The sequence below is a fragment of the Miniopterus natalensis genome, chromosome 17 (assembly GCF_054644295.1).
Source record: "Miniopterus natalensis isolate mMinNat1 chromosome 17, mMinNat1.hap1, whole genome shotgun sequence".
NCBI lineage: Eukaryota > Metazoa > Chordata > Mammalia > Chiroptera > Miniopteridae > Miniopterus > Miniopterus natalensis.
In genome coordinates, this window is record NC_142097.1 from 43827409 (window position 1) to 43850342 (window position 22934).

A 22934-nucleotide genomic window follows, 5' to 3' on the forward strand; every position below is an offset into this window, starting at 1 on the left:
TGCAGCCCCGACGCCTGAAGCCCCACCGCTTCTCTACCTGGGCGCGGGACCCAGCCCAGGAGAAACGGGGGGCGGCCTGGACCCCACCCCTGCTTAGGCCAGGCAGGGAGGGGCCCGGCTGTGGCCCGCGGGCCCCACGGACGAGGGGTGCGCACAGGGCCCGCGTCCCGCCGGCTTCCTGGAGGAGGCGGCGGGCAGCAGGGCAAAGCGTGGGCGGGGCCGAGGGCCGGGCCTCCGCAGCCCCTCTCGTCCTGGGCGCCCTCTGCCCTCTCGGTGGCGCTGGGGCCAGCGCGGGGGGCGGGACCCCCGAGGCGGGGCTGCGCGGGGTCCGGGGCCGGAGGGCCTCGCGGGCGCCCCGCCGCCCGCGCGCACTTTGCCCTCGGTCCCTGGGGCGGCGCAGGCCACGCCCCGGGGGCGGCGCGGGGCGGGGCGCGGCGCGGGGCGGGGCGCCCGCCGGCTCCTCCGCGGTGCGGGCGGCGAGGCGGCGGCGACATGGAGAGCGGGGCCTACGGCGCGGCCAAGGCGGGCGGCTCCTTCGACCTGCGGAGCTTCCTGGCGCAGCCGCAGGTGCTGGCGCGCGCCGTGTGCGCGGTGAGTCGCGGGGCGCGGGGCGGGCGCCCCGACTCCGCCCGGGCCCCGGGGGCCCGCGAGCGCGACAGGTGGAAGCGGCCTCGGGCCCCGGGGAGGCGGCGCGCGGCGCGGACCCGCCACCCCCCCCACCGCGCTCCGCCGGCCCCCACTCCGGGGCCCGGGCGCCCTCCACCCCGGGGCCCGGGCACCCCCACCCCGGGGCCCGGGCGCCCTCCACCCCGGGGCCCGGGCACCCTGTATCCGGGGCCTGGGGGTGAGCGGGCCGGCTCCCTGCTGGCAGCGGGAGGGGTTTGGGGCGGCTCCAGGACAGGTGGCCGGCGCTCGGGACTCCAGCTTGGGGACTTCACCTGGAAGGGGCTTTCCCAGGCCACGTGGGGTGCGGGCGGTGGGGTGCCCAGCGCCCTGAGACAGGATCCCCTTTCCGCGCAGGAGGAGCCTGCAGGTCTGCTTCCCCACCCAACACCGGGTGAGGGCTTTAGGACGCACCCCTCCCCATGAGCTGGGCGAGCCCCCCAGCCCCAGGTTAAGGTTGGGGGTGGGTCCCACGTTCTTGGGCACCTGGCATCCAAAGCCGAACAAGGTGGGCAGGCAGCGGGCTGGGCCTGCGGGGCTCACACCGCCCTTGCCTGGGACTGGAACCTTCGGAGGTGCCCCGGTGGCACCCATGTCCCCGCCTGGCCTGACTGTGAGGTCTGACTCCGGGAGCGGGTGCCTGTGTGTCGGGATGGCAGTGCCAGGAGTCGGGCCTGGCAGCTGCTCCCAGCATCCTGGAGTTCCGGCTCCATCCCGCTGGGGGTGGGGCTTGTGCCTGCCAGCTCCAGAGCCTACTGAGAGGGCCTTGTGCTGGCGGCCAGCCGGGTGGGGCAGGGCCCTTCCCAGGAGCCAGATGTCACACAGCCCTGCATCTGCTGACGGGCAGGGGGGAGATGGGCCGTGGCCTTGAAGTTTGGGGAGGACACCAGGTGACATGAGGCTGTTCCCAAGGGCCTGGAACCACCCCTGGAGTTCTGGCTGGTGCACCCCCTCCACCGGGTCCTCCAGGGCTCTGGGTGCAGAGCCCTATCCACAGGCCCGCGGCTCAGACCAGCCTGGAGCACCCTGTGTGGTCAGGACCCCTGTGGGTGGGAGGCAGATGGGGGTTTTCTCAGAGGGGAGGAGCCAGGACGCCGGAGTCCGGAAGTCCTTGCAGAAAGCAAGCTGGACAAACTGGGGCGGCCTGCTGGGGCAGGGAAGTGGGAGGGGCTGGGGCTGTGAGTCTTCCCCCTCCCAGGGTGCTGGCTGGGCTGTCCTGAGAGGTGGGCCGGCTTCCTTCACTGGGGCGTTCAGGCAGAGAGGTTGGGTGCTGTGGAGGTGACTCAGGCAGGGGGTCAGGGGGTGAGACTCGAAGCCTGAGTTTCTATGATTCTGTGGCCTGTCCTGTTTAAAACTTATTGAAAGTGGAGGTGAGCAGATCACCCTTAATCCGCATCACACAAAGACCCCTCCAGGCACGCAGCTCGGGCGGGCAGTCCCCTCGCAGGAGATCCCCGACCTTTCCTCACCGGCCTCAGTCCAGGAATCCCCAGCCATGCCCCTTGCGGTGGCAGCTGTGATGGGGCCGCTGGAGAGGGCCCGGGAGAAGGGAGAAGTGAGAACAAAGGCCCCCGCACACCAGGAAGCAACTTGCCCATCAGCTCGCTCCCCAGGTTCCAAAGGGGCTTTGATGCAGACCTCCTAAAGGGGGACAGCGGCAGCGGGCGAGGCCAGGGTCCCCCACTGTGCATGGCCCGTGGGGTTTGCCCGTGGCCACTCAGCCCCTCCCCGCCTCTGCCCCCAGGTCTTCGCCATAATAGTGTTCTCCTGCATCTTGGGCGAGGGCTACAGCAACACCCACGACTCCAGTCAGAGGTACTGCGTGTTCAACCACAACGAGGACGCCTGCCGCTACGGCAGTGCCATCGGGGTGCTGGCCTTCCTGGCCTGCGCCTTCTTCTTCGTGGTCGACGTCTACTTCCCCCAGATCAGCAACGCCGTTGACCGCAAGTACCTGGTCATCAGCGACCTGCTCTTCTCAGGTACCTGCCCGTGGCACCTCCGTGGCTCCCGGGAGGTGAATAGGAGAGGGCGGTGTTCCCAAAAGCTCCAGGGTCCTGTGCGTACGGGGCCTCGGAGCCCCCTGGAGGGGAGCAGAGGCACAGGTCCCGCTCGAGCAGACAGGCTCGTGCACAGGGTTGCTAACCATCCAAAACCCACTGGTGCTCAGTGACGAGTGTGGGGCTTTGGAGCCTGGCCTCCGGACATGCCACCCTGTCTCCACCCGGGCTTCTGCCTCAGTGCCCTTTCCATTCCTGGAGGCTTCTGGGAGATGCCTGCCTCCCCCGTGGGGCTGACGCTGCCCTCCTGGCTCTCTCCCCAGGTCTCTGGACCTTCCTGTGGTTCGTGGGCTTCTGCTTCCTCACCAACCAGTGGGCAGCCACCCAGCCGGGAGATGTGCTGGTGGGAGCAGACTCGGCCCGAGCAGCCATCACCTTCAGCTTCTTTTCCATCTTCTCCTGGGTAGGTGGGCCCAGTGATTGTCCCTGGTGAAGGGTGGGGGGGACTTTGAGAAGGGTGGTGGATTAACCTAGCCTTGGGACTCCCTGTAGAGCCTGCTGGCCTCCCTGGCCTACCAGCGCTACAAGGCCGGGGTAGACGACTTCCTCCAGAACTACGTGGACCCCACTCCAGACCCCAGCACGGCCTATGCCTCCTACCCAGGCCCCGCTGTGGACAACTACCAGCAGCCGCCTTTCACCCAGAATGCCGAGACCACCGAGGGCTACCAGCCACCCCCCGTGTACTGAGCCGCAGCAGGGATGGTAAAGGGTGCAGGGAGGGTGCCCAGGGGGCCACCCCTCAGTCCTGAACTCCTCCCACAAGGCGTGCCTCCTGGAGCTGCTGGCCCCTCTGGTCCTGTGGGACCTGTCCTGAGCCCACACACAGGCTGGAGAACCCCTGCCTCCCGTGCCCAGAGTGCCCATGCCCATGGGCTGCACCCACCCCTTCTCAAGGGCATTTTTTAGAAAATGGTTTTTAGCTAGACTTTTTTCATTGCTTTTCATGATCCCCAGCCTGTAGCTCTAAGTGCCTGACAGCTATCTGACAAGTGCCTTAGTTTGTCCCAAGCCCATAAGGAGCCAGGCCCCGTGACCAGTGATTTGGGGTTCTCTGCCAAAGACGAGGTTGGGGGGCATCCCACTTGCTGTTGCTGGTGCGGGGCTGGGTCTCCCTTCCTCCTCACTCAGGTCTCTTCCCGCCCCTTGGCTCCTTTGTGCCCCCTCCCCCACCTGCCCTAGAGGGCAGGGTCTGCTCGCTCTTGGATCAAGGTCACTACTCTGTGCCAGTGCCTCTGGGCCTTCTTCCTGCCAGCCATGGGGCAGGGCTGGTGCCCACCCCAGGGGCCACTGGGCAACACTTTCTGCCCCGTGCTCCTGCCATCCCCCCGCCCCACCCCACAGTTGGGAGGGGCTTTGCCTGACAACACCCAGCTTTATGTAAATATTCTGCCACTCTTAGGTAGGTGGGGTGGGGTGTACCCACAGCCCCCAGGCTGTTCTGAATGTATTAAAAAGCTTTGGGGGAAGACATCCAGCCCCCTCAGATTCTGTTAGACTGGTTTTGAGATGGAATAAATGTTTTTCTCATTCATAATCTCGTCATTGGTTGGGCCTCAGTAGGAGAAAGAAGTTCCACTCTGGGGGTCACCCTGCACCCTGGGGGGGGCGGGTACGGAACTGGCATTTTGAAAGAAGTTGTGTCACGCTGCCCCTCCAGGGTGTCTAGTGACCGCCCTCTCCCCGCCTGGGGTCTCATTCCTCACACCGCCTTCCATCAGCACCTTAAAATAGCAGCTGTGCTCAGCTTGTAAACAGGACGGGTTTCTGGGCCGCCTTGCCAGGGTCCTGCTGCGCCCTCGCTAGTTCTGGTGGAGGCACCTAGGTGCTGGCCCTCTGAATGCCCCTCTCCCAGCGACCCTCTCCTTCCCACCCTCACAGGAGAGGGGCACCCTGGTCAGGGCCAGGGTCCTCTACTTCCTGCAGACAGGGCTCAGCACCCAGAAACCCTTCCCAGGCTGGACGTGGCAGGGAGCAGGCTTGGCCACCCAGCCCCCCTACCCCCTCGGGAGAGGCAAGGGCCCTGCTGCAGCTCCCAGCTTCCCTGTTGAGCAAGGACAGAGGTAGCTGTTAAAAGTGGGCCCCAATCATTTCAAAATCCCGAGTAAAAACCTGTAGGGGTCTGAGTTACAGGCTCACCACTGTGGGACACCCTGGTGTAACCCCGGCCCCTGACCCCACGTGCAGGGGGCACACCTGCAGCCCAGACCCGCCCCCACCCTGGCAAACTGCCTCCCCTGAGCCTCCCGAGGCACAGCTGAACTCACTTTCCTGGCTCCTGAATTGCCAAGTGTCTGTTTCACAAACAGAACCTGACCCCACAGCCCCAGCTGACAGCCCTGAGCATGGCCTCATCTTTCCGACTCGGGGGCCCAGGCTCCTCTGTTCACCCATTCTGTCCTACAACTCAGCTGGACAGGACAAGCAAATGCTTCGTGAAAACTTCTCAGTCAAAAGGGGTGGCGGCTGAGAGCAGCAGCACTAGGAAAAGATCGGGAAGGAACCCTCAGCCAGCCGGCTCTGCGTCTGCAGTGCAGCCTGGGGCATCCCAGGTGGTTAAAGAGAAACGGCTTCCACCAACGGGTCTGTTTTAGTGTTCGTTATTAACTTCATACACTACAACAGGAAAATCGGGGGCCCTGTCCCCGACTCCCCCTGCCTCACCCCCCTCTTAAAAGAGGAGCCACTCTCCCCTGGGACCTGAGCCCCAGCCCAGAACGTGTCACCCAGGGGACCGAAGCTGTAAATCTGGAGAAAGTCACTACGGGAGTGGGAAGGGCTTGCAGCCCAGAGGGACGGAAGAAGGCCCAGGACCAGCCATCCCTGGACCCCAGGGGCCCACTCCAGGCAGAAGACGGAAGCCTTGTGTGGAATGAGACTCGGGGCTGAGCCAGGGCGGCTGCTGCTGGTCCGGGACTTGCCAGCGAGAACAGAAACTCGAGGTGAAAGCCGCAGAAGGGGAAGCTGCCAGCACCGGCGCTGATGTCACAACAGCATGTGGCCTGCCTGGCACCCCAAAGAAGAAGGAGCGGCGGGGGGGGAGGCTGCCAAGGCCACAGCCGGAGCCACCGCGCGGCGCCAGCTCCAGCCTGCGGCGGATCACGGGTGGACCCGCGGCCGGGAAGGGAACCGAGCGGCCGGTAGGTGGGCGAGCGACGAGGGAGCCGGGGCCGCCGGCCGGGAGAGGGCGCTGTGGGCAGGAAAGTCCCCGGCCTCCCGCGGCGGGCGCGGGCGGCAGGTGGCCGCCAGGGGGCGCCGGCTCCCGGCTCAGCTGGCCAGGCCGCAGCGCAGGACGGGGTGCGGGGCCAAGGGCTTCCTGGCCCCCGCCGCCTCCGCGGGCTTGGCCGGCGCCGGGCAGTTCTCCTTGTCCTCCCGCGTGTCCGGCGGGCCCTGCGCCTTCCTGAAGTAGCAGAGGCGGCACACGGCGTGGTACTTGTCGGCGCCTCCGATCACCTCCACCTGGCGGGGGGACACCAAGGGGCCTGCGCTCAGCCTGCGCGCACGCAGGGGCGCAGCGCCCCTCGCAGGGGTGCGGGTGCGGGGGGGCAGCTACCTCCTTCTCCGTGCCCAGGCGCTTGGTGTAGGCGGCCTCTCGGAAGCACCCCATGCACACGGCGTTCAGCTTCACCACGCTCTCCGCCAGGGGCACCAGGTTCAGGATGACCCCGAAAGCCTGCTCGCGGGGGGACGGGGGAAACTGAGGGGCCTGCCGTCGACATCCTCGGACCCGCAAGCACGGAAGCCAGGAAGCTGCCTTGACCCCTGCTCTCCCTGCCCCCTGAACAACAGGCCCTGCTGCAGAGGGCACGAGGTCCCGGATGGACATGCTCCCCGGGGTGCTGGGTCTGGCCCAGAGCCTGGGCTCTGCAAGGCCCAGCCATCCAGGGAGCCCTGGCTGGGCCGCCTGGTCAGTGTGCCCTGCCCTGTGCCTGCCCAGCCCCTTCCTCCCTCCGGGATCCCACCCCAGGACCTGGACCCGATGCCTCACCTTCCTCTGGAAGGTCCCATCCAGTGCAGCCACGATCACAGTCTTCCCGGCGTTGGCCATGGTCTCGCTGAACTCCAGGATGTCAGGGAACTGGAGAGCCGGCGGAGGAGAGAGTGAGCTTCCACCTGGAGCAGCACGGCCCGCCCTCCACTCTGGGACAGGTCAGGACACAGGCCCTCGCACACCAGGGTCTCTGGACACTAGGAGGGTCCTCGGTCACCCACTCTCGACACTGATGCCCAGAAGGAGCAGGTTCTTCTACCCCGGAGGCTTTGTCCTGTTCACATGCCACGCCCACCCGGAGAACCCTGGGCCCCTGCAGGGCTTCCTGAGTCATCAGAGGTAAGGACAGAGTTGCCCAGGTTATCTGCTGCATTTCAAACGTCCACTGGTAACTAGTTGCTGGTATTTATTGCCATTAGTATTTTAGGTGATGTTTTGGGTTGAATCGTGTCCCCTCCTGCCCCCCCAAATTCATACGTTAAAATCCTAACCCCCACCACCTCAGAACGTGACCTTATCTGGAGACAGGGTCCCTGCAGAGGTCCTCCAGCTAAAGTGAGGTCAGCAGGGTGGGCCCCGATCAATCACTGGGGTCCCTATGAGAAGGGGTATGTGGACAGAGACACCACACGCACAGAGGTACCAAGGTGTGAAGACAGGCAGGGAGGAGACAGTCGTCCACAGGCCAAGGGGAGAGGCCTGGAACAAAAACCGCTCCCCGCCTCAGACCAAGCCAGCCCCGCCCACGTGACCAGGCTCCCAGAACTGTCAGAAAATAGATTTCAGTTGTCCAGGCCTCCCAGTCTGAGGCGCTCCTTATGGCAGCTGGAGCACTAATACAGGTGATGTTTACAACGGGACCCCAAAGTACTTAGTAACTGTGGCGCTTCCTTGGTAAACAGAAAATTGCAGTATGGGGTCCAGGTAGCAGAGGAAGACTGTGATGAGTTTGCCCACTGGGGCTCCTGGGCCAGCTCTGCACCCCCGGGGACCTACAGCGAGCCACTTCCAGAACAGGGTCTGATGGGGGCGAGAAGCCAAAGGGGAGACCAGGGGGCCTGGAGGTGGGTCTGCACCCCCGTCATCGTGTTCCCGAGAGCTGGCCGGCTCAGGTGGCAGCCGAACGACCTCTGGCTCCGCTTCCTGGCAGCCACGCTGGCATTGAGGGCACACAGGCCACCAAGGACAGGAATGAAGGAGGTGGCAGTAAACCATTCAACGGCGAATGGTGAAAGGCTAAAGGGGAGGCCAGACAGCACCCAACGGCAGATGAACAGGGAAGAAATATTTCTAGCACATGACCGAGCGGCACCGGGTATGGCACGTCCACTAGACAAAGGACAAACCAAGAGAGAAATGGGGGCAAGCCCTTAACAGGTCACTGACCACGGAGAAACGAATGCAAGTGGCTAAGAAGCATGGAGAAGGATGTCAGCCACAGTAGGAATCAGAGAGAAACGCAGTCCGAACAGGATGCGTGTTGACCAGCATCCATTAAAAAAACAGAACAGCGCCTGGCCGGCGTGGCTCAGCGGTTGAGCGTCGACCTAGGATCCAGGAGATCTCGGTTCGATTCCCGGTCAGGGCACAGGCCCAGGTTGCGGGCTCGATCCCCACTGGGAGGCGTGCAGGAGGCAGCCTATCAGTTACTCTCTCATCACTGATGTTTCTCTCTCTCTCTTTCTCTCTCTGAAATCAATAGATATATTTAAAAAAATAAAAGCAAATTGTTATATACAGATGAGTAGCAGATATAAAAACGGAGCTAACCAGAAATCCTCAAATTGGAAAATGTCCCTCAAAACCCCACACACGTACGCCGTGCCTGGAGCACAGAAACCAAGCCGCAAGCGCTCACAATTAGAAGGTGCCCGGAACACGGAACAGGAGAAACTAAAACAAAACGTCTGGGACACGCTGTTCTGAGAGCAGAGGGCTGATCCGCTCAGACAATAAGCTACAGGGTGACAGTGACCACCTCATCCCTACAGCAGGGCCGATGTGTTTCCCAAGAAACAAGGAAAACGGTCAGCCTACCATTTGCCGCCCAGCTTAACCCAGAGAACAAAATAAAGACGAGAAAGGGGAACAGCCGGGGGGCCTCCCAGGAAGACCGAGGCCAGGACAAGCCAACTTACGAACTGCCCCTCGTCGATGCCTATGACGGTCACGGCCATGGCCTCCTGGACCACGTCCTGCAGCAGGCTGGCAGGCAGCGCCTCCATGGTGTTCCTGGGGGAGAAGGCCAGAGCATGAGCAGGCCGGGGGACCCAGGAGCCCGGAGCCGGAAGGCAGGGGCCGGGGCCAGCGCTGGCGACCACCTCTGCTGGCAGGACAGGCTGCCATGTCTGCCTGGAGGAGGGCGACCTCAGCGCCCCGGCCAGGCATCTGGGGAGATGAAGGGCCCTCGTGTGGGAAACTGGTTCTTCTACACAAACTATTTCACCGCAGCTCAGGACTAGAAATGGGCGATGCCGCTGATGTATGGCCCTCCTCTGCTTCTGCTCAGGGCCCAGGGCAGGCAAGGGGACCTCCTTAGGCAGTGTCCAGGCCCATGGTAATTTTAGGGGCCAACAAAATGTTTTCATTTCATTTAAAAATCAGAAGAATATGCCCTGGCTGGTTTGGCTCAGTGGTTAGAGAGTCAGCCAGCAAACTGAAGAAGGGTCCCGGGTTCAATTCTGGCCAAAGGCATGCACCTTGGTTGCAGGCTGGATACCTGGTTGGAGGCGCATGCGGGAGGCAACCAATCGATGCCTCTCTCACATTCGATGTCTCTCTCTCTCTCTCTCCTCTCTCTCTCCCACTCTCTCTGAAAAGCAATGGAAAAAATATATTTCTTAAATAAGTAAAAATCAGGAGAATAAATAGAACTCAGCTTTGTATTACATTTGTCTTCATATCAGTGCAGTCGTAAAATATTTTGTATTTTTTTTCCTTTGGTTGAAGGGACTCACGAGGCAAACACCCAAGGCCCAGGAAGGCTGTGAGGCGGCCGCGGGCAGACCACTGGCTCTGGCTCTGGGCGAATCCTACATGCCCGGGCAGAGCTAAGCCCGGATTCCAACAGCAATGAGCTCGGTGACCTAGGGGATTTTCCTCCCCTTGGTGGCTCAGGCCAATGAAGGGATTTCTCCTCTATCACAGTGATTCACTGGCAGAGCCAGGACTCAACCTGCTGTCTCTCGGGTCCCAGGGGCAGAGTCCTACCCAGCAGTTTGAAAAGGCCAAGGGGTGGGAATAACACCCTGGCCCCCGCAGCCAGAGAGCCTTTGGAAGAGGAATGCTGTTCTTTGGCCTCTCCCCTGTTAAACAGTTTCTTTGTGTTTCTACAATGTTGATTCCTTCTGTTTCCACTTTTGCCTGCTCCTGAGCTGGCCCTCAGGGGAGCTGGCAGTCTCCCCAAGGCTCAGCAGCTTGCAGCTGCATTTATAAAAACATAAAGCGCCTCACAGCTTAGTTATTACCTTACTATCTTGCCATCTTCCTACTATTTTGCGCATTTTAAATCACCCCTCCCGCCAGGAGATAGAGAAAAGCAGAGGGCGAAAAGCAGAGGGCGGGCAGGAAGCAATCCTGTTCCAGCGGCAGCAACTGGGAGCTTCTGGGAGCTCCATCACGCCTGCCAAGCACTCAGTCACCGCCCCTGCAGGACTGTGACACTCAGCCAGAGCTCAATTTAACCCTGATCTGACTGACTCCAGAACGGAACCTCTAATCACTGCAGGGTTGCCTGCTCTGCTTTTACGGTCCTCCCTGGATGCACCCCGTCCTGTGCGGGGGACACGTTTTAGGAACCAGGAAGCAAACGGAGGCATGAGTGGACCCGCGTCAGACAGCACAGCTCGGAACGTCACTCTAACTCCAGACACTTAACTCCAAGTCCCTGGCACTCTCTGCCCCACTACCCATCTGGCCTCAGAAACCCCAGACTCCCACGGCATGGCTTGGCTGCCTGCCGGGGGCTCAGGTGGACAAGTCTGGGGGACCGAGAAGCTCAGAAACACCAGGCCCCAGTCTGCTGCCAAGGAGGGGGCAGGAGGGAACGAAATTGAACCCGGGCCTCAGGTTGCAGACCGATAAACATAAAACAGGGACGTGTGAAGGCCACAAGACCACAGGAGTCGGGGAGGACCAGCCAACCGAACAGTTAAATAAAAACCAACGTGAAGGCCAAACAAAACCAGCCTGCAACGTCTGCATAAGCATCAGCTCCAGAGCAGGGCTCTCAACCCCGGCAGGCGCCACTGACCACCGTGCGGGTCACCATGTCGTGGGGCCGCCCTGCCCATTGCAGGATGCCCAGCAGCATCCCTAGCCCCTCCACCAGTTGTGAAAACTGAAAACATCTCCAGATGTTGCCAAATGGACTCTGGGGGACAGAATCGCCCCTGGTTAAGAACCACTGGGCTAGAGCCCTGTGAGAGGCAAAATCCCCAGCTACCACTGGGCCAAGCAGCCTGCAAAGTTTGCCGACTGGAACATTCAGTGCCAGGCACTTGTGTTCTTCCCCAACCCACGAAAGCGCTCTGACAGCAGGTCTGTGCTCTGTGAATTTTCACCGGCCGCTCAGATGGGGTGTCAGGACAGGAGGGAAGGGGCAGGGACTGACCGGTCATGCGTGGAGAACTTGCTGCTGTACCGCGTGTCTTTGGCGTATTTGATCACCAAGCACTTGTACTGGGCAATCTGGAAGCGCTGGACCCGTCTCATCAGCTCAGTGCTGCAGAGGCAGAGCGGCAGGTGAGGCCCAGGGCAGGAGGACAGGCGAGGAGGACCATCAGCCCAGGCCAGGCTCCCCACCACCTGCTAGGGGCTTACAGACACGTGCTGACGGACAGAAAGACCGCAGGGCGGAGCATGGGAGAGACCAGTGAGGAGGGGAGTCTAGACCAGAGGGATGTTAGCAAGTGTGCCTGGGAGCCTGGGGTGGGGGGAGGAGTGGAGGGGTAAGTTTCTCAGGACTCTGGGAACAGGGCACAGGTAATCTCCTCCCAGAGCTCTTCACAGTCTGAGCTGACTTCACAAAAGCTTTCTGCTGGGTCCAAGAGCCCACCCTGAGCCTCACCCTTGTGGGCCAGGGATTGGGGCTGGAGTGTTCCCCAGGGTCACATACAAAAGGGCCAGGGAGTTTCCGAGGGGCTCCCTAGCCCCAGCTCCTCCGGTTCTATCCCATGGGAGGAGCGTCTGGGGAAAAAAGACGCGCGGCTGAGCTCAGCGTGGACAGGACGTTGGGGGGCCACCTAAGGAGGGTCTCCTCGTAAGGAGGCGCAGATCCTGCGGGAGGCACAGGGCCTGCCCCCAGCGGCCCGATTCTCAGAAGACTCGGACCCGGGCGGGCAGAGATGCCTCCTCCGGGACCAGGCAGCGGGAAGGCGCGGCGCCCCGGGGGCGCGCGGAGGGTGTCCCGGCGGGAAGGCGGCCGGGCGGGGACGCAGGGCCTGGCAGTGGGGGCTACTCTAGAGGAGGGGGCTCTGACCAGGACCCCGGGTGGGTGGTCCCGGACCCTCCCCCCCGCCCCGCGAGGCCTTTACCTTTTTCCTGAGAACATAGGTCCGAAGATCACCTAGGAGAGAAGGAGAGGTGAGTTCGGGACCCCCGGTGCGCACAGATGCGGGGGGAGGGAGGGACCGGCGACGACCCCGACCCGGACCCCGAGCCCGCGCACCTGGATCTGCCCCCGGGCCTTGCTGGGGGAGCCGGGCAGCACGGCGGGCAGGTTCACGCAGCTCATGGCGCTCGGGGGGCGGGGGGGTTCCCGCGCGCCCGCCTTTATCCGCCGCGAGCGCGCCAATCGCTGTGCGCGCGGGCCAATCGCTGCGCTCCCGCGGCGCTGGCGGGAGAATTATTACTATCTTTTAACTATATCATTATTGGTTTCAGAGAGAGGAAGGGACAGGGAGAGAGAGAGAGAAACACCAGTGACACGGGAGTCATGAGTCGGCTGCAGCCCGCAGCCCGGGCACTTGCCCCGGCCGGGAACCGAGCCCTGACCGCCCGGATCCCAGGTCCGCGCGCAACCGCCGAGCCGCGCTGGCGGGAAATTCAAACGCAGCCAGTCGGGGCCTTCGTGGGCGGACCCCGGAAAAGCTCAGGTCACCGGGCGGGGCTGGGGGCGGGGTGGGGGCTCGGGGGCGGGGCTAGGGCGGGTTAGGGGCGGGGCTCGGGGCTCGGGGCGGGGCCTGGCCTGAGCATCTCCTCTTGGGTCTGTCCAGGACAAGCAGTGCTCATGGCGCAAGCTGGTCTGCATGGATGCGCCCCGAAGGGCCGCGGAGGCGAGGCTCCCTGGAAGCTGATGTCTAAAGAGGTAGGTGGTTTGCAGGGGGAGGCCGGGGCTGAGGCGTGTAGCTCAGAGCTGATTCGGTGCAAGTTCTAAATAGGAAGCTCAGAAGCCCTGCGAGACCACGCCTGCGCCTAAGAAGTCCCACTGTCTGTCTCTCTCATAGTCGCAGGCACACCCTCCTCCCACACACACCCCTACAATATCAGAGGGCCATCAGAAATCCATTGCAATATCACTGTCATAAATAATAGCCATGAAGATGAATAGGTCAATTCGGGGCACCGGCTGGAACCCCGAGCCCTAGCCCGCAGGCCGGGACCCTGTCCTGGTGTGCGCACCTGGATCTGCCCCCCAGGCCTTGCTTGGGGGTGCCCGGCAGCACGGTGGGAGTGTGCCAGGCACAGCTTCCAACTCCCTGTAGGCAATCGCATTTACAGGCGTAGATGGTCCAAAGACCCCAGGCCAGGAGACCTGTTCAACAGGAAGAGCAGCTAACCCACATCTGAGCGGTTGGCGTTACTTGATTTACAAGCCTTACGTCTTCTAACCTTGTGAGGCTGCTGTTATTAAGTCTCTTATATGGACGGGAGAACTGAGGCCCCGAGACTGTAAGTGGTCCAGGGTAAAACAACCTATAAGCGACGGAGCCCACCTGACTCCAGAGCCCAAGACCTTTCCATGAGGCCACCCCGTTACCGACGTCCCAGTCCAGCCATTACCCGTCCTCCTTTGTGCCCTTGCTCCAATTCCCGGAACTTTGTTATTTTCTTTATTAAGTCTGGACATCTTCGCCTGGCATCCAAGACCTGCTGTCCTCCGGCCCCAGCTCCCCAGCCTCACCTCTGTATTTTAGCAATCTGGCCGGCCAGCATTTCCAAACTGACCTTCAATTCCTGCCTTATCACCTCTGCACTTTCGACTGTGCTGTGTCCTCTTGCAGCCAGAATCGAACCCTCTCGGGGAAGATGGGCTCCACCTCACTTTCTCTGCAGCGGCCACCCCAGCTCCATGGCCGCTCCTGGTCTGAGCTGCTGGCGTTCATCGGGACACATTTATGGGAACCCATCTTCCCTTTAAGGCTGTTTGCTGGTTACAGGCATGATTGTCTCTCTAGACCATGGATCTGAGGGCGTCTGTGATGTTGTATCTGAAGCACCTAGTTAGTTGGTGGGAGAGAGTGGGGAGGGGTTGCCAGGTTGCAGAATGGAAGGGCTTGGCGGAAGCTGAGGGCACCTCTGAGAGCCTGAGATGTTGGGGAGGGGGCTTCTCAAGGCAGAGGAGCATCCAGGCCTGTGGAGGGTGGGCCACCCTGGGTGGAGAACCAAGGTCTCACGGAACCCGTGTCTGTGTCCCGCAGGAGCTGGAGAAGCAGTACAGCCCCAGCAGATGGGTCGTCCGACGGGGAGCGGAGGAAGCCATGAGGACCTACTCACAGATAGGAAAAGAGGGTAGCAGGGACCTCTCCGTGGCCACTTTGGGTGGACTTTAGCAGTTGGCTGTGGTTTGGGATGCACAGGGTGGGGGGAGGAGCCGCGGCACAGCCCAGGCTTCAGGGCGGTTCCCAAAGCCCAGGCACTGCGGAAGCCGCCTCACAGGCTCAGGTCCGGCTCCAGGGAGCCCTGGCTGCCCCATTGCCCTCCCACTCAACCAACCGTGCCCAGGCCTTAAGGCCACATGACACAGTGGCACTGGGAGGGGAAGTGAAAAAAGAAAGGCCTCATTTTTTCTCCAAAGAAATCAGGGCTTTGGGGACCTGCAAGCTGGTGAAGTGTCCAGGTTCATTCCCATCCCTGTCCCGTGTTTGCAGAGCTCTGCCCCATCGTTTTAACGCTGGTGGAGCACTGGGCTGGGCTGGGAAGCAGGCTTCAGGGGGAGATGTGAGCAAGGAAGCAGCCAGCCTCTCCCTTGGTCGGTTGGGAAAATCAGATGTTGGCAAATCTGCTTCGTTTGAGCGGACCGATCGGAGTTCCCAGGGCTGGTGGCTTCTCCAACGTGAGATAACCCAGCGGGAGGCACAGGCTTTGGGGACCTGTTTTAGCACCTGCCCTGTCCCCTCTTGGGCTCTTCAGAGCTCCCTGCCATGCCCAGCTCTGTGCCAAATGCACCTCTGTTTGCTCAGTAAATATTTGAGTAGGCAGAGGCACCTGCGTGAGTTTGGAGAAAATCTGTTGTCTCTCTCCCTCGTCTTGGGGAAGAGCTAACCCTGTTGAGAAAGGGAGTCGTAAGCAGCAAGAGCCGAGACCAGGGTGCTGCCGTCACCCGCAGAGACTCTCTCTGAGGAGCCGCTCTCCATAGCCCTGTGGTCAGCTTTCAGTTCTTCCTCCCGCCTCCCTTTCCCGATGCCCTGGCTGGCCCCGAGGTGCCGCGGGTGCAGCAGACCCTTCTCATCTACGAGCAGCATCTTCGTTAGGGCCAGGCGAGTGAGCAGAGCCAGGCCTGGGAGGGTGGAGCCTGTCTCTACTTCAAATGCTGACATTTTGTCCATCGGGGACTTTTTGTGGCATTAATTTTGATTTTAAAAATATAGCTCTAGCCCGGCCGGGCGTGGCTCAGTAGTTAAGCATCGACCTCGGATCCAGGCGATCAGGGTTCGATTCCCGGTCAGGGCACATGCCCGGGTTGTGGGCTCCATCAATGACTCTCTCAGCGTTGATGTTTCTATCTCTCTCTCTCCCTCTCCTTTCCTCTCTGAAATCAATAAAGATATATTTAAAAATAAGAATAATAAAAAAATAATAAAAATTAAAATGTAGCTCTAGCCCAGCTGGCGTGGCTCAGCATCAACCTATGAACCAGGAGGTCACGGTTCAATTCCCAGTCAGGGCACAGGCCCCAGCTGCGGGGTTGGATCCCCAGCAGGGGGCGTGCAGGAGGCAGCCGATCAGTGACTCATCATTGGTGCTTCTATCTCTCTTTCCAACTCCATTCCTCTCTCTGAAATCTATTAAAAAAATTTTAAAAAAAGGAAAAAAAAAGACGTGTAGGGTCCTCCTGATCCTGGAGGACTGATAGAAGAGACACCAGAGAGCCTGCCTCCCCAGGGAGGGAGAGGGCTCAGAGCTCAAGCAGTGAATGTCTGTGGCCCAAGCCGCCCGCTCTATGGCATTTGTTACAGCGGCAGGAGCCAACTAAGGCTGGAGCCCCGGGTGGATTTGAGCTGAGCACCTACAGGACGTGGTGACTGTCACACATGTGGCCGGCGGGCATGCTGGTGGAAGCCGGAGGGCCGTGAGGGGCTGTTGCTGCCGTCCAGGGGAGAAGCCAGGGCGTCCAGGGTGGTCTCGGTGGGGTCAGGAGGAGACTCGGGATTTAGGATCAGCTCGGGGATGGGGGTGGGGGCAAGAGAATTCCTTGAGGATCGATCAGTTTGTGGTCTGTTTGTCCTAAGCAAGTGGCCTGACTGGTTTAAATAAATTAATATGCAGCCATGGGATGAAATACTAAGGAACTGTTTTTAAAAAAGGAAAGGCTGAAGAAGCTGTCTGTGTACTGACTGGGAGAGCTCTCCAAAAAGCCTTTTTTGGTTAATCCTCACTGGAGGATATTTTTTTTTTAGAGCTGTTATGTCCGAGAATCAGGTCCCCTATGCGGCGGAAAGACAATCACTCCAGAGCTGATAATGTAACAGCAAAAGGGACTTTTATTTCAGCTAGCTGGGGTTCGGTTGTATCCAACGCAGGGGAATTCTGACTCCAACCCCGATCTAAATTTCCCACAAGCTTATATAGGGCTACAGTGAGCAAGCGATCATTGTCAGTTACAAAATTACATGGGTTATAAATTCTCTAGGAAGGGTGGGCTCAGGACGTTTCTCAACTACAGGTGCCTGAAGCTGGAGTGCACCTGGTATTCATCAAACCCACCAATTTAAGTTAATTCCTGGAACTGCCTCCACCCTCTGCAGTTTACTGAGTCACTCATGTATGCCTTTTGTCCGGCCCCGGGGCCTAGGGGCCTGCCTCTGTCTTGGTGGGTCCTCACAGAGCAAAAGGGAGGGGGAGAGACAGAAACATCTACGTCCCGCCGATGGGGGCCAGGGATCGCACCTGCGCAACTGAGGTACCTGCCCTTGGCTGGAATCAAACCCCAGACCCTTCGGCCGGAGGGCCGACGCTCTAACCGCTGAGCCAAACCGACCAGGGCTTGCACACGGTTTTTTAAAGTCTCTACCATGTATCGGGTCCTGGGTGTACAGGGAAGGAAGCCAAGCCCTTATCTTCACAGAGCTTATGTTCCAGGGAGGGCGACAGGCAGGCCACGAGCCAGAGGAAACGTGTATCGAGCATGAAAAGTGAGGGGACGAATAGAGCAGGGGTAGGAGACATACCCCAATGTAGTAACCGGTATAACCCGCCCTCCCCCAGCTTCGCTGTGGTGTTGTACCCAGACCTACAATTCCCTTAGTTCGCTTCAAACCCTTCCTCTTTCTCCAGTGCCAGCTGACTTTCACAGCCCTCTGACCTCTCCCATCTGGATGCCCAATTACACACACACACACACACACACACACACACACACACACACACACATCTATACATTGTTTCATTCTCTGTTTATTTCAAGTGAGTTTGTATCACGTTTCCCTAGAAGACTGCTTTTCTAAATACTTGGAAAAGTTTCTACTTCCCAGAGCGTGTAACAAAGTGTAACACACAGAATAAGCATGTTCTAAAGTTGTGATCAAACCGGTGCCTCTGACCCTGGCCAGTTTGCTCAGTGGTTAGAGCCTTGACCCCCAGGCTGAAGGGTCTCAGATTCGATCCCAGCCAAGGGCATGCACCTTGGTGGGGGGCTCAATCCCCGGCCCTGTTGGGGCGCGTGGGGGAGGCAGCCAGTCGATGTGTCGCTCTCACATCGCTGTATCTCTCTCTCTCACACACCCCTTTCCATTCTCTGAAAAAGCAATTCAGAAGCTCACGCACAGGCAGACGTCCACAGATAGTGTCGGTCCCATGGGCCAGTCTGGTCCCTTTGTGACCACACACACACACGTGGTGCTCAGAGCCCACAGGCCCATGAGGACCCGGGGAAGCATTGGCAGCTGGGGCTGACTGGTCTGGTCAACCCAAAGGGGCTTTTAGCAGAAAGCTTTCTACCTGAAATAAAATAGGAATTGTGTTCCCCGAGCTCACGCTGACAGTTACTTGTCCTTTTCCCGAGACAGCCACCAATAGGGCCCGGGCCACCCGGAGGAGCCTGCTGGATGTCCCCTATGGAGACGGTGAAGGGGAGAAACTGGACATCTACTTCCCCGAAGCAGCGTGTGAAGGTGAGCAGAGGGGCTAGGGTGCCTCGCAGAGCTCGGCTGGGTGCCAGGCCTCAGCCCACACCCCGTGTTTTGTCTTACAGCCTTGCCTTTCTTTATGTTCATCCACGGAGGATACTGGCAGACTGGAAGGTGGGTCAGCAGATTTGGATGAGTAGAGACAAAGAGAGACTCATCTTTACCCGGCCCATCAGTTTCCTGGGGCTGCGGCAGTAAAGACCACAAACTGGAGGAGCTTGCAACAACGGGAATGTATCCTCTCACAGTTCTGGGGCCGGAGCCCTGAGATGGAGGCATCAGCAGGGCCACGCTTCCTCCCAAGGCCCTAGGGGAGGGAGGACCTGTCCTTGCCTCTCCCTGCTTCTGGTGGCTCCAGGCATTCCTTGGCTTGTGGCAACCCGTTGGTTGCCAGGTGACATTCTCTACATGTCTGATCTCCTTCAGTTCTCAAAACCAGCACCTGAGAGGAAGAGCCTAATTACACAGATGAGGAAACCAGGCTTAGGGGTTAAATGAAGACCCCCAGGTCCTGTAGCTCTCGCATCATGTGGCGAGGACAGAGCCTACCTTCTTAACCACACTACACGGGGTCACAGAGGGGTGGTGCTCCAGGTGGACAAGGCACAGGAGCAGTGTGGTGGCTGAGTTGCCATCGGTTGTTGCATTTTTGTCTTTCTGCAGTAAAGATGAATCGGCCTACATGGTCGACTCGCTGACAGCGCAGGGAGTGGCCGTGGTGATAGTGGGTTATGACATTGCCCCCAAAGGTAAGGAGAGTGGTCTTGCAGGTTCGGGGGCTGGTAGGCTTTGGAGGGGAGCGGGCCCCTGACGGAACCGGACCTGGTGCATGCCCTCTGCAGGTACTCTGGACCGGATGGTGGACCAGGTGACCCGGAGCACCATGTTTGTGCAGAAGCAGTATCCATGCAATGAGTGGGTATCGCTGCAGGGTTTCCTTCCATCGGGAGATGCTGGGGGCAGGGGGAGGACACTGGGTTCAGCCCCTTCAATGCAACCCAGCTGCCCTTCTGGCCTGTGGAGCAGGGGACAAACTGGGACTCCTTGATGCTGGCCCGATGTTTGGGGAAGCTGAATGCAAACCCAGCTCCCTTCTCTGACCCACACCAGGGGGATCTACCTGTGCGGACACTCAGCCGGAGCCCACCTAGCCAGCTGGATGCTCCTGGTTAACTGGACTGAGCGAGGAGTCATGCCCAACTTCAAAGGTTTCCGTGGGGCCTGCAGCCTGGCTGGGCAGACTGCACCTCCCCCACTGGGCCTGGGGTCTGCACCAGCTGCTTGAGATCCCAACAGCGAGCTTGGCTTGACCTGGGGCCTTCGAGGCTGTGAGCAGGGCCTGTTTGCTGCTTCTCTGCCCCTATTCTGGTCTCGCCCCCCTGGCCCTGGAGCCTGGGCTGGCCCTGTCTTGCCCATTTGGTGCCTGCAGGAGACCTAGCCTGGGCAGAGTGATGGCCCCACTTGTCTCGGGGTCTCTGACTGTTTCTCCTTCCCAGGTTTTTTCCTGGTGAGTGGGGTCTATGACCTGGAGCCCGTTGTGTACACCTCTGTGAACGACCCTCTCCACATGACCCCGTGAGTCCCTCCGTCCCCCCACTGGCCGGAACCTGGAAGGGGTGCAAGGGTGAGGCCCAGTCTCCTCGCCTTCTGACCTGCCCCGCCCCCTGCACCAGGGAGGATGCTCAGAGGAACAGCCCACAGCGGTACCTGGAGACAACGGTCACGCGGCCCGCGGATCCAGCCTGCCCTGTGCTGGTGATCGTGGGCCAACACGACAGCCCCGAGTTCCACCGACAGTCCAGGGAGTTTTATCAGGTACCCAGGGCACCCAGCTTTGGGCTGGAGGTTGAGGGGCATGCAGTCTCAGGATCCTTCCCTTTGCTTCCCCTGAATGGCCCAGCCCATCAGCCACCCGTTGGGCAGATGCTCAGGGTGAGTGCCCTCCCTGCTCTCCTGTGGCCTCAGGCTCCCCCTTCCTCCCGTCTCCCACCCAGCCGCTGTGCCGAGGAGGGTGGAGAGCCTCATTCGAAGAACTCCACGACGTGGATCACTTCGAGATTGTCTGGAAACTAACCCAGCGGGACTATGTGCTCACGCAGGTGGGGCATGTCCCCTACTGAAGAGGACACAGGTCCTGCCGTGTCCCCTGCGTGTGAGAGGCAGGGAAGCGGGAGCACAGAGGAGCCCCGGCTGGTTTTGGTCATCCAGGAGGTTGGGGGACCCCATGGTAGGAATCGAGGTGCCATGCTTCCCATCCTATGCTTCACCTCCCCTGAAACAGCCCCAGGCGATGTGCAGAACCTGGTCCCGGCCACACAGGTGGGGTCTGCATGGGGCTGTGGATGGGAGAGAGGCAGGTACCAGATGGTATTAGCCTGTCTGGGGCTCAGCATAAAAACAAAGCCAACTCCACATGAGAAGGGATGGGTAGATTTGTGTATAAATGTTTATTACAATTTTAAAACATATTTTAAAAAATTTTAAATATGTTTTTATTTGATTTCTGAGAGAGCAAGGGAGAGGGAGAGAGAGAAACATCAGTGATGAGAGAGTCACTGATCGGCTGCCTCCTGCTTGCCCCCGGCTGGGGATCGAACCACAACCTTTTGGTGCAGGAGCCAACACCCAACCCAGCCACGCCGGCCACGGCTGTATTACTCTTTTTAACTGGGAAAAACAAACAAACAACCCTAAAAGACATCTCCGGAAAAAACTCAGAAATAAATATTTTAGGATTTGGAGGCCGTCGGTCTCCTACACAACTATCCAACTCTGCTGTTGTAGCTCAAAGGTGGCCACAGACAATTCATAAATGAGTGAACGTGGCTGGGCTCCAGGAAACCTTTATTTACAGATGCTGAAATCTGGATTTTATATTATTTATTTTTAATTTTATTTTTCAATGATAGTTGCATTCAGTATTATTTTATATGAGTTTCAAATATAGAGCATAGTGGTTAGATAATTATATAATTTACAAAGTAACAACACACGCACACACACCCCTGTGAAATTTGAATTTTATATAATTTTGACATATCCCAAATATTTTTTGGGATTTCTTTTCAACTGTTTAAAGCCTTGCCCGGCCGGTGTGGCTCAGTGGTTGAGCATCCACCTATGAACCAGGAGGTTGCCTGTTTGATCCCTGTTCAGGGCACGTGCCCGGGTTGGGGGCTCGATCCCCAGTAGGGGGGTGTGCAGGAGGCAGCCAACCAATGATTCTCTCTCATCATTGATGTGTCTGTCTCTCCCTTGCCCTTCCTCTCTCTGAAATAGATTTTTAAAAAACATATTAAAAAGCAAATAAATAAAAAACATAAAGCCTTTCTTGCCTCTTGGGTCCTACACGGACCAGGAGGTAAGTCTGCATAAGGTTGGGAACTGCATTAGAACATTCCTGAGGGGAGGGGGAACAGACTCATAAGTTGCATTTCTATGATCACAAATGCGGCCTGTTTCTTTAATCAAACTCCTCCTGGGAGAGCCTCCCCAATTCTGGGGCTTGTGTCTTTTCTTCCTACTGCAGATTATTTTGAAAACAATCTTCCAGGAGTTCTGATGGCCCCTGAACCCCAGCCGGCGTGCACTCAACTTGCGAGGCTTCTGCAAAGGGCCTGGCCTATCCACCCTCCCAGCGGCCTCCGCTTCCCGTTTGCCCACCCGCCCTGGCCAGAGCCTGTTCTTCCCAGTGCTCCGGGCAGGAATTCAGGTCTCCACGGAGAGCCCTGGGCTGGACTGAGCAGCTCCAGGGATGGTCCAGCCCAGGGCAACGCTGTGTGATGCCTGGGGCCACCTCTTGCCAAGTCTGACGCCTCTGCCTGCTGAGAAAGGTGACAAAAACGACAGCGCCTGACCTTTCACACACTTACCTCCAGCTCGCCGCCCACAACCCCTTTAAAACAAATCAGAAATGAATAGTCTTTCGCAACAAGTAAAAATTATATGAAATTCAAATTTCAGCATCCGTAAATAAGGTTTACGAACTGTCTGTGTCAGCTTTTGAGCTCCAAAGGCTGGGTAGCTGTGTCAGAAACCGGATGGCCCCCAAAGCTAAAATAATCACAATCTGGCTCTTAGAAAAGTTTGCTGGCTCTTTTGCAAGAGCTTCCCAAACCACTCCTGCCTTTTGCGCCTCTCCTTTGTCCACTTTTCCTGGGCTCCACCCGACATGTGGGTCTGGCCCTGAAAATCCCGGACTAACAACTTGACCGTGACAGGACAAGGACACCACAGGTGGACAAGCTTCCTCTGCCCCCCGCCCCCAGGGGAGTGTGCAGTCCCCAAGGAGCCAGCGGTGTCTGTCACCCACCACAACCACCACCTCTCTGCCCCACTCTGAAGAGCTCACAGTTCAAGAATGATTGATCCAGCCCATCCGACGGGCTCAGTGGTTCAGCGTTGGCCCTCTAGCTGAACTGTCCCTGGCCCGGTCGGTCGGGGCGCATGCAGGAGTCAACCGATCCATGTGTCTCTCTCACATTTAGGTTTCTCTCTCTCCCCGTCCCTTCCACTCTCTCTAAAAAACATAAATCTGAATCCTTTCCCCGCACCCTCCATTGACATATGTCCGGAGGGGCCCAGACATCAACATGAAAACCAAAGCCAGAAGAAATCATCGATGAATATCTGCCATAAATCATCTCACAGGGG

At 59.2% G+C, this 22934-nt stretch overlaps 3 protein-coding genes across 3 annotated transcripts; 2 read left to right on the forward strand and 1 right to left on the reverse strand.

Moving 5' to 3' along the window:
- Window positions 1–492: 492 nt before the first annotated feature.
- SYNGR2 (synaptogyrin 2) lies at window positions 493–4260 on the forward strand. The gene is made up of 4 exons (XM_087826382.1): window positions 493–591; window positions 2408–2645; window positions 2987–3126; window positions 3216–4260. The coding sequence occupies exons 1-4, from the start codon at window positions 493–495 to the stop codon at window positions 3411–3413; spliced, it is 675 nt and encodes a 224-aa protein (XP_087682508.1). The 3' UTR covers window positions 3414–4260.
- A 714-nt stretch (window positions 4261–4974) lies between these two features.
- Window positions 4975–12741, reverse strand: TK1 (thymidine kinase 1). The gene is made up of 7 exons (XM_016206264.2): window positions 12383–12741; window positions 12249–12280; window positions 11327–11437; window positions 8853–8946; window positions 6712–6801; window positions 6277–6396; window positions 4975–6182 (listed from the first exon to the last, which is right to left on the reverse strand). The coding sequence occupies exons 1-7, from the start codon at window positions 12446–12448 to the stop codon at window positions 5991–5993; spliced, it is 705 nt and encodes a 234-aa protein (XP_016061750.2). The 5' UTR covers window positions 12449–12741; the 3' UTR covers window positions 4975–5990.
- AFMID (arylformamidase) lies at window positions 12631–22787 on the forward strand. Its single transcript, XM_087826380.1, has 12 exons — window positions 12631–12809; window positions 12930–13021; window positions 14355–14445; window positions 18162–18266; window positions 18347–18395; window positions 18945–19030; window positions 19124–19196; window positions 19392–19489; window positions 19778–19856; window positions 19955–20096; window positions 20276–20380; window positions 21811–22787. Exons 1-12 carry the CDS (start codon window positions 12650–12652, stop codon window positions 21841–21843), a joined length of 1113 nt encoding a protein of 370 aa, XP_087682506.1. The 5' UTR covers window positions 12631–12649; the 3' UTR covers window positions 21844–22787.
- Window positions 22788–22934: the final 147 nt, after the last annotated feature.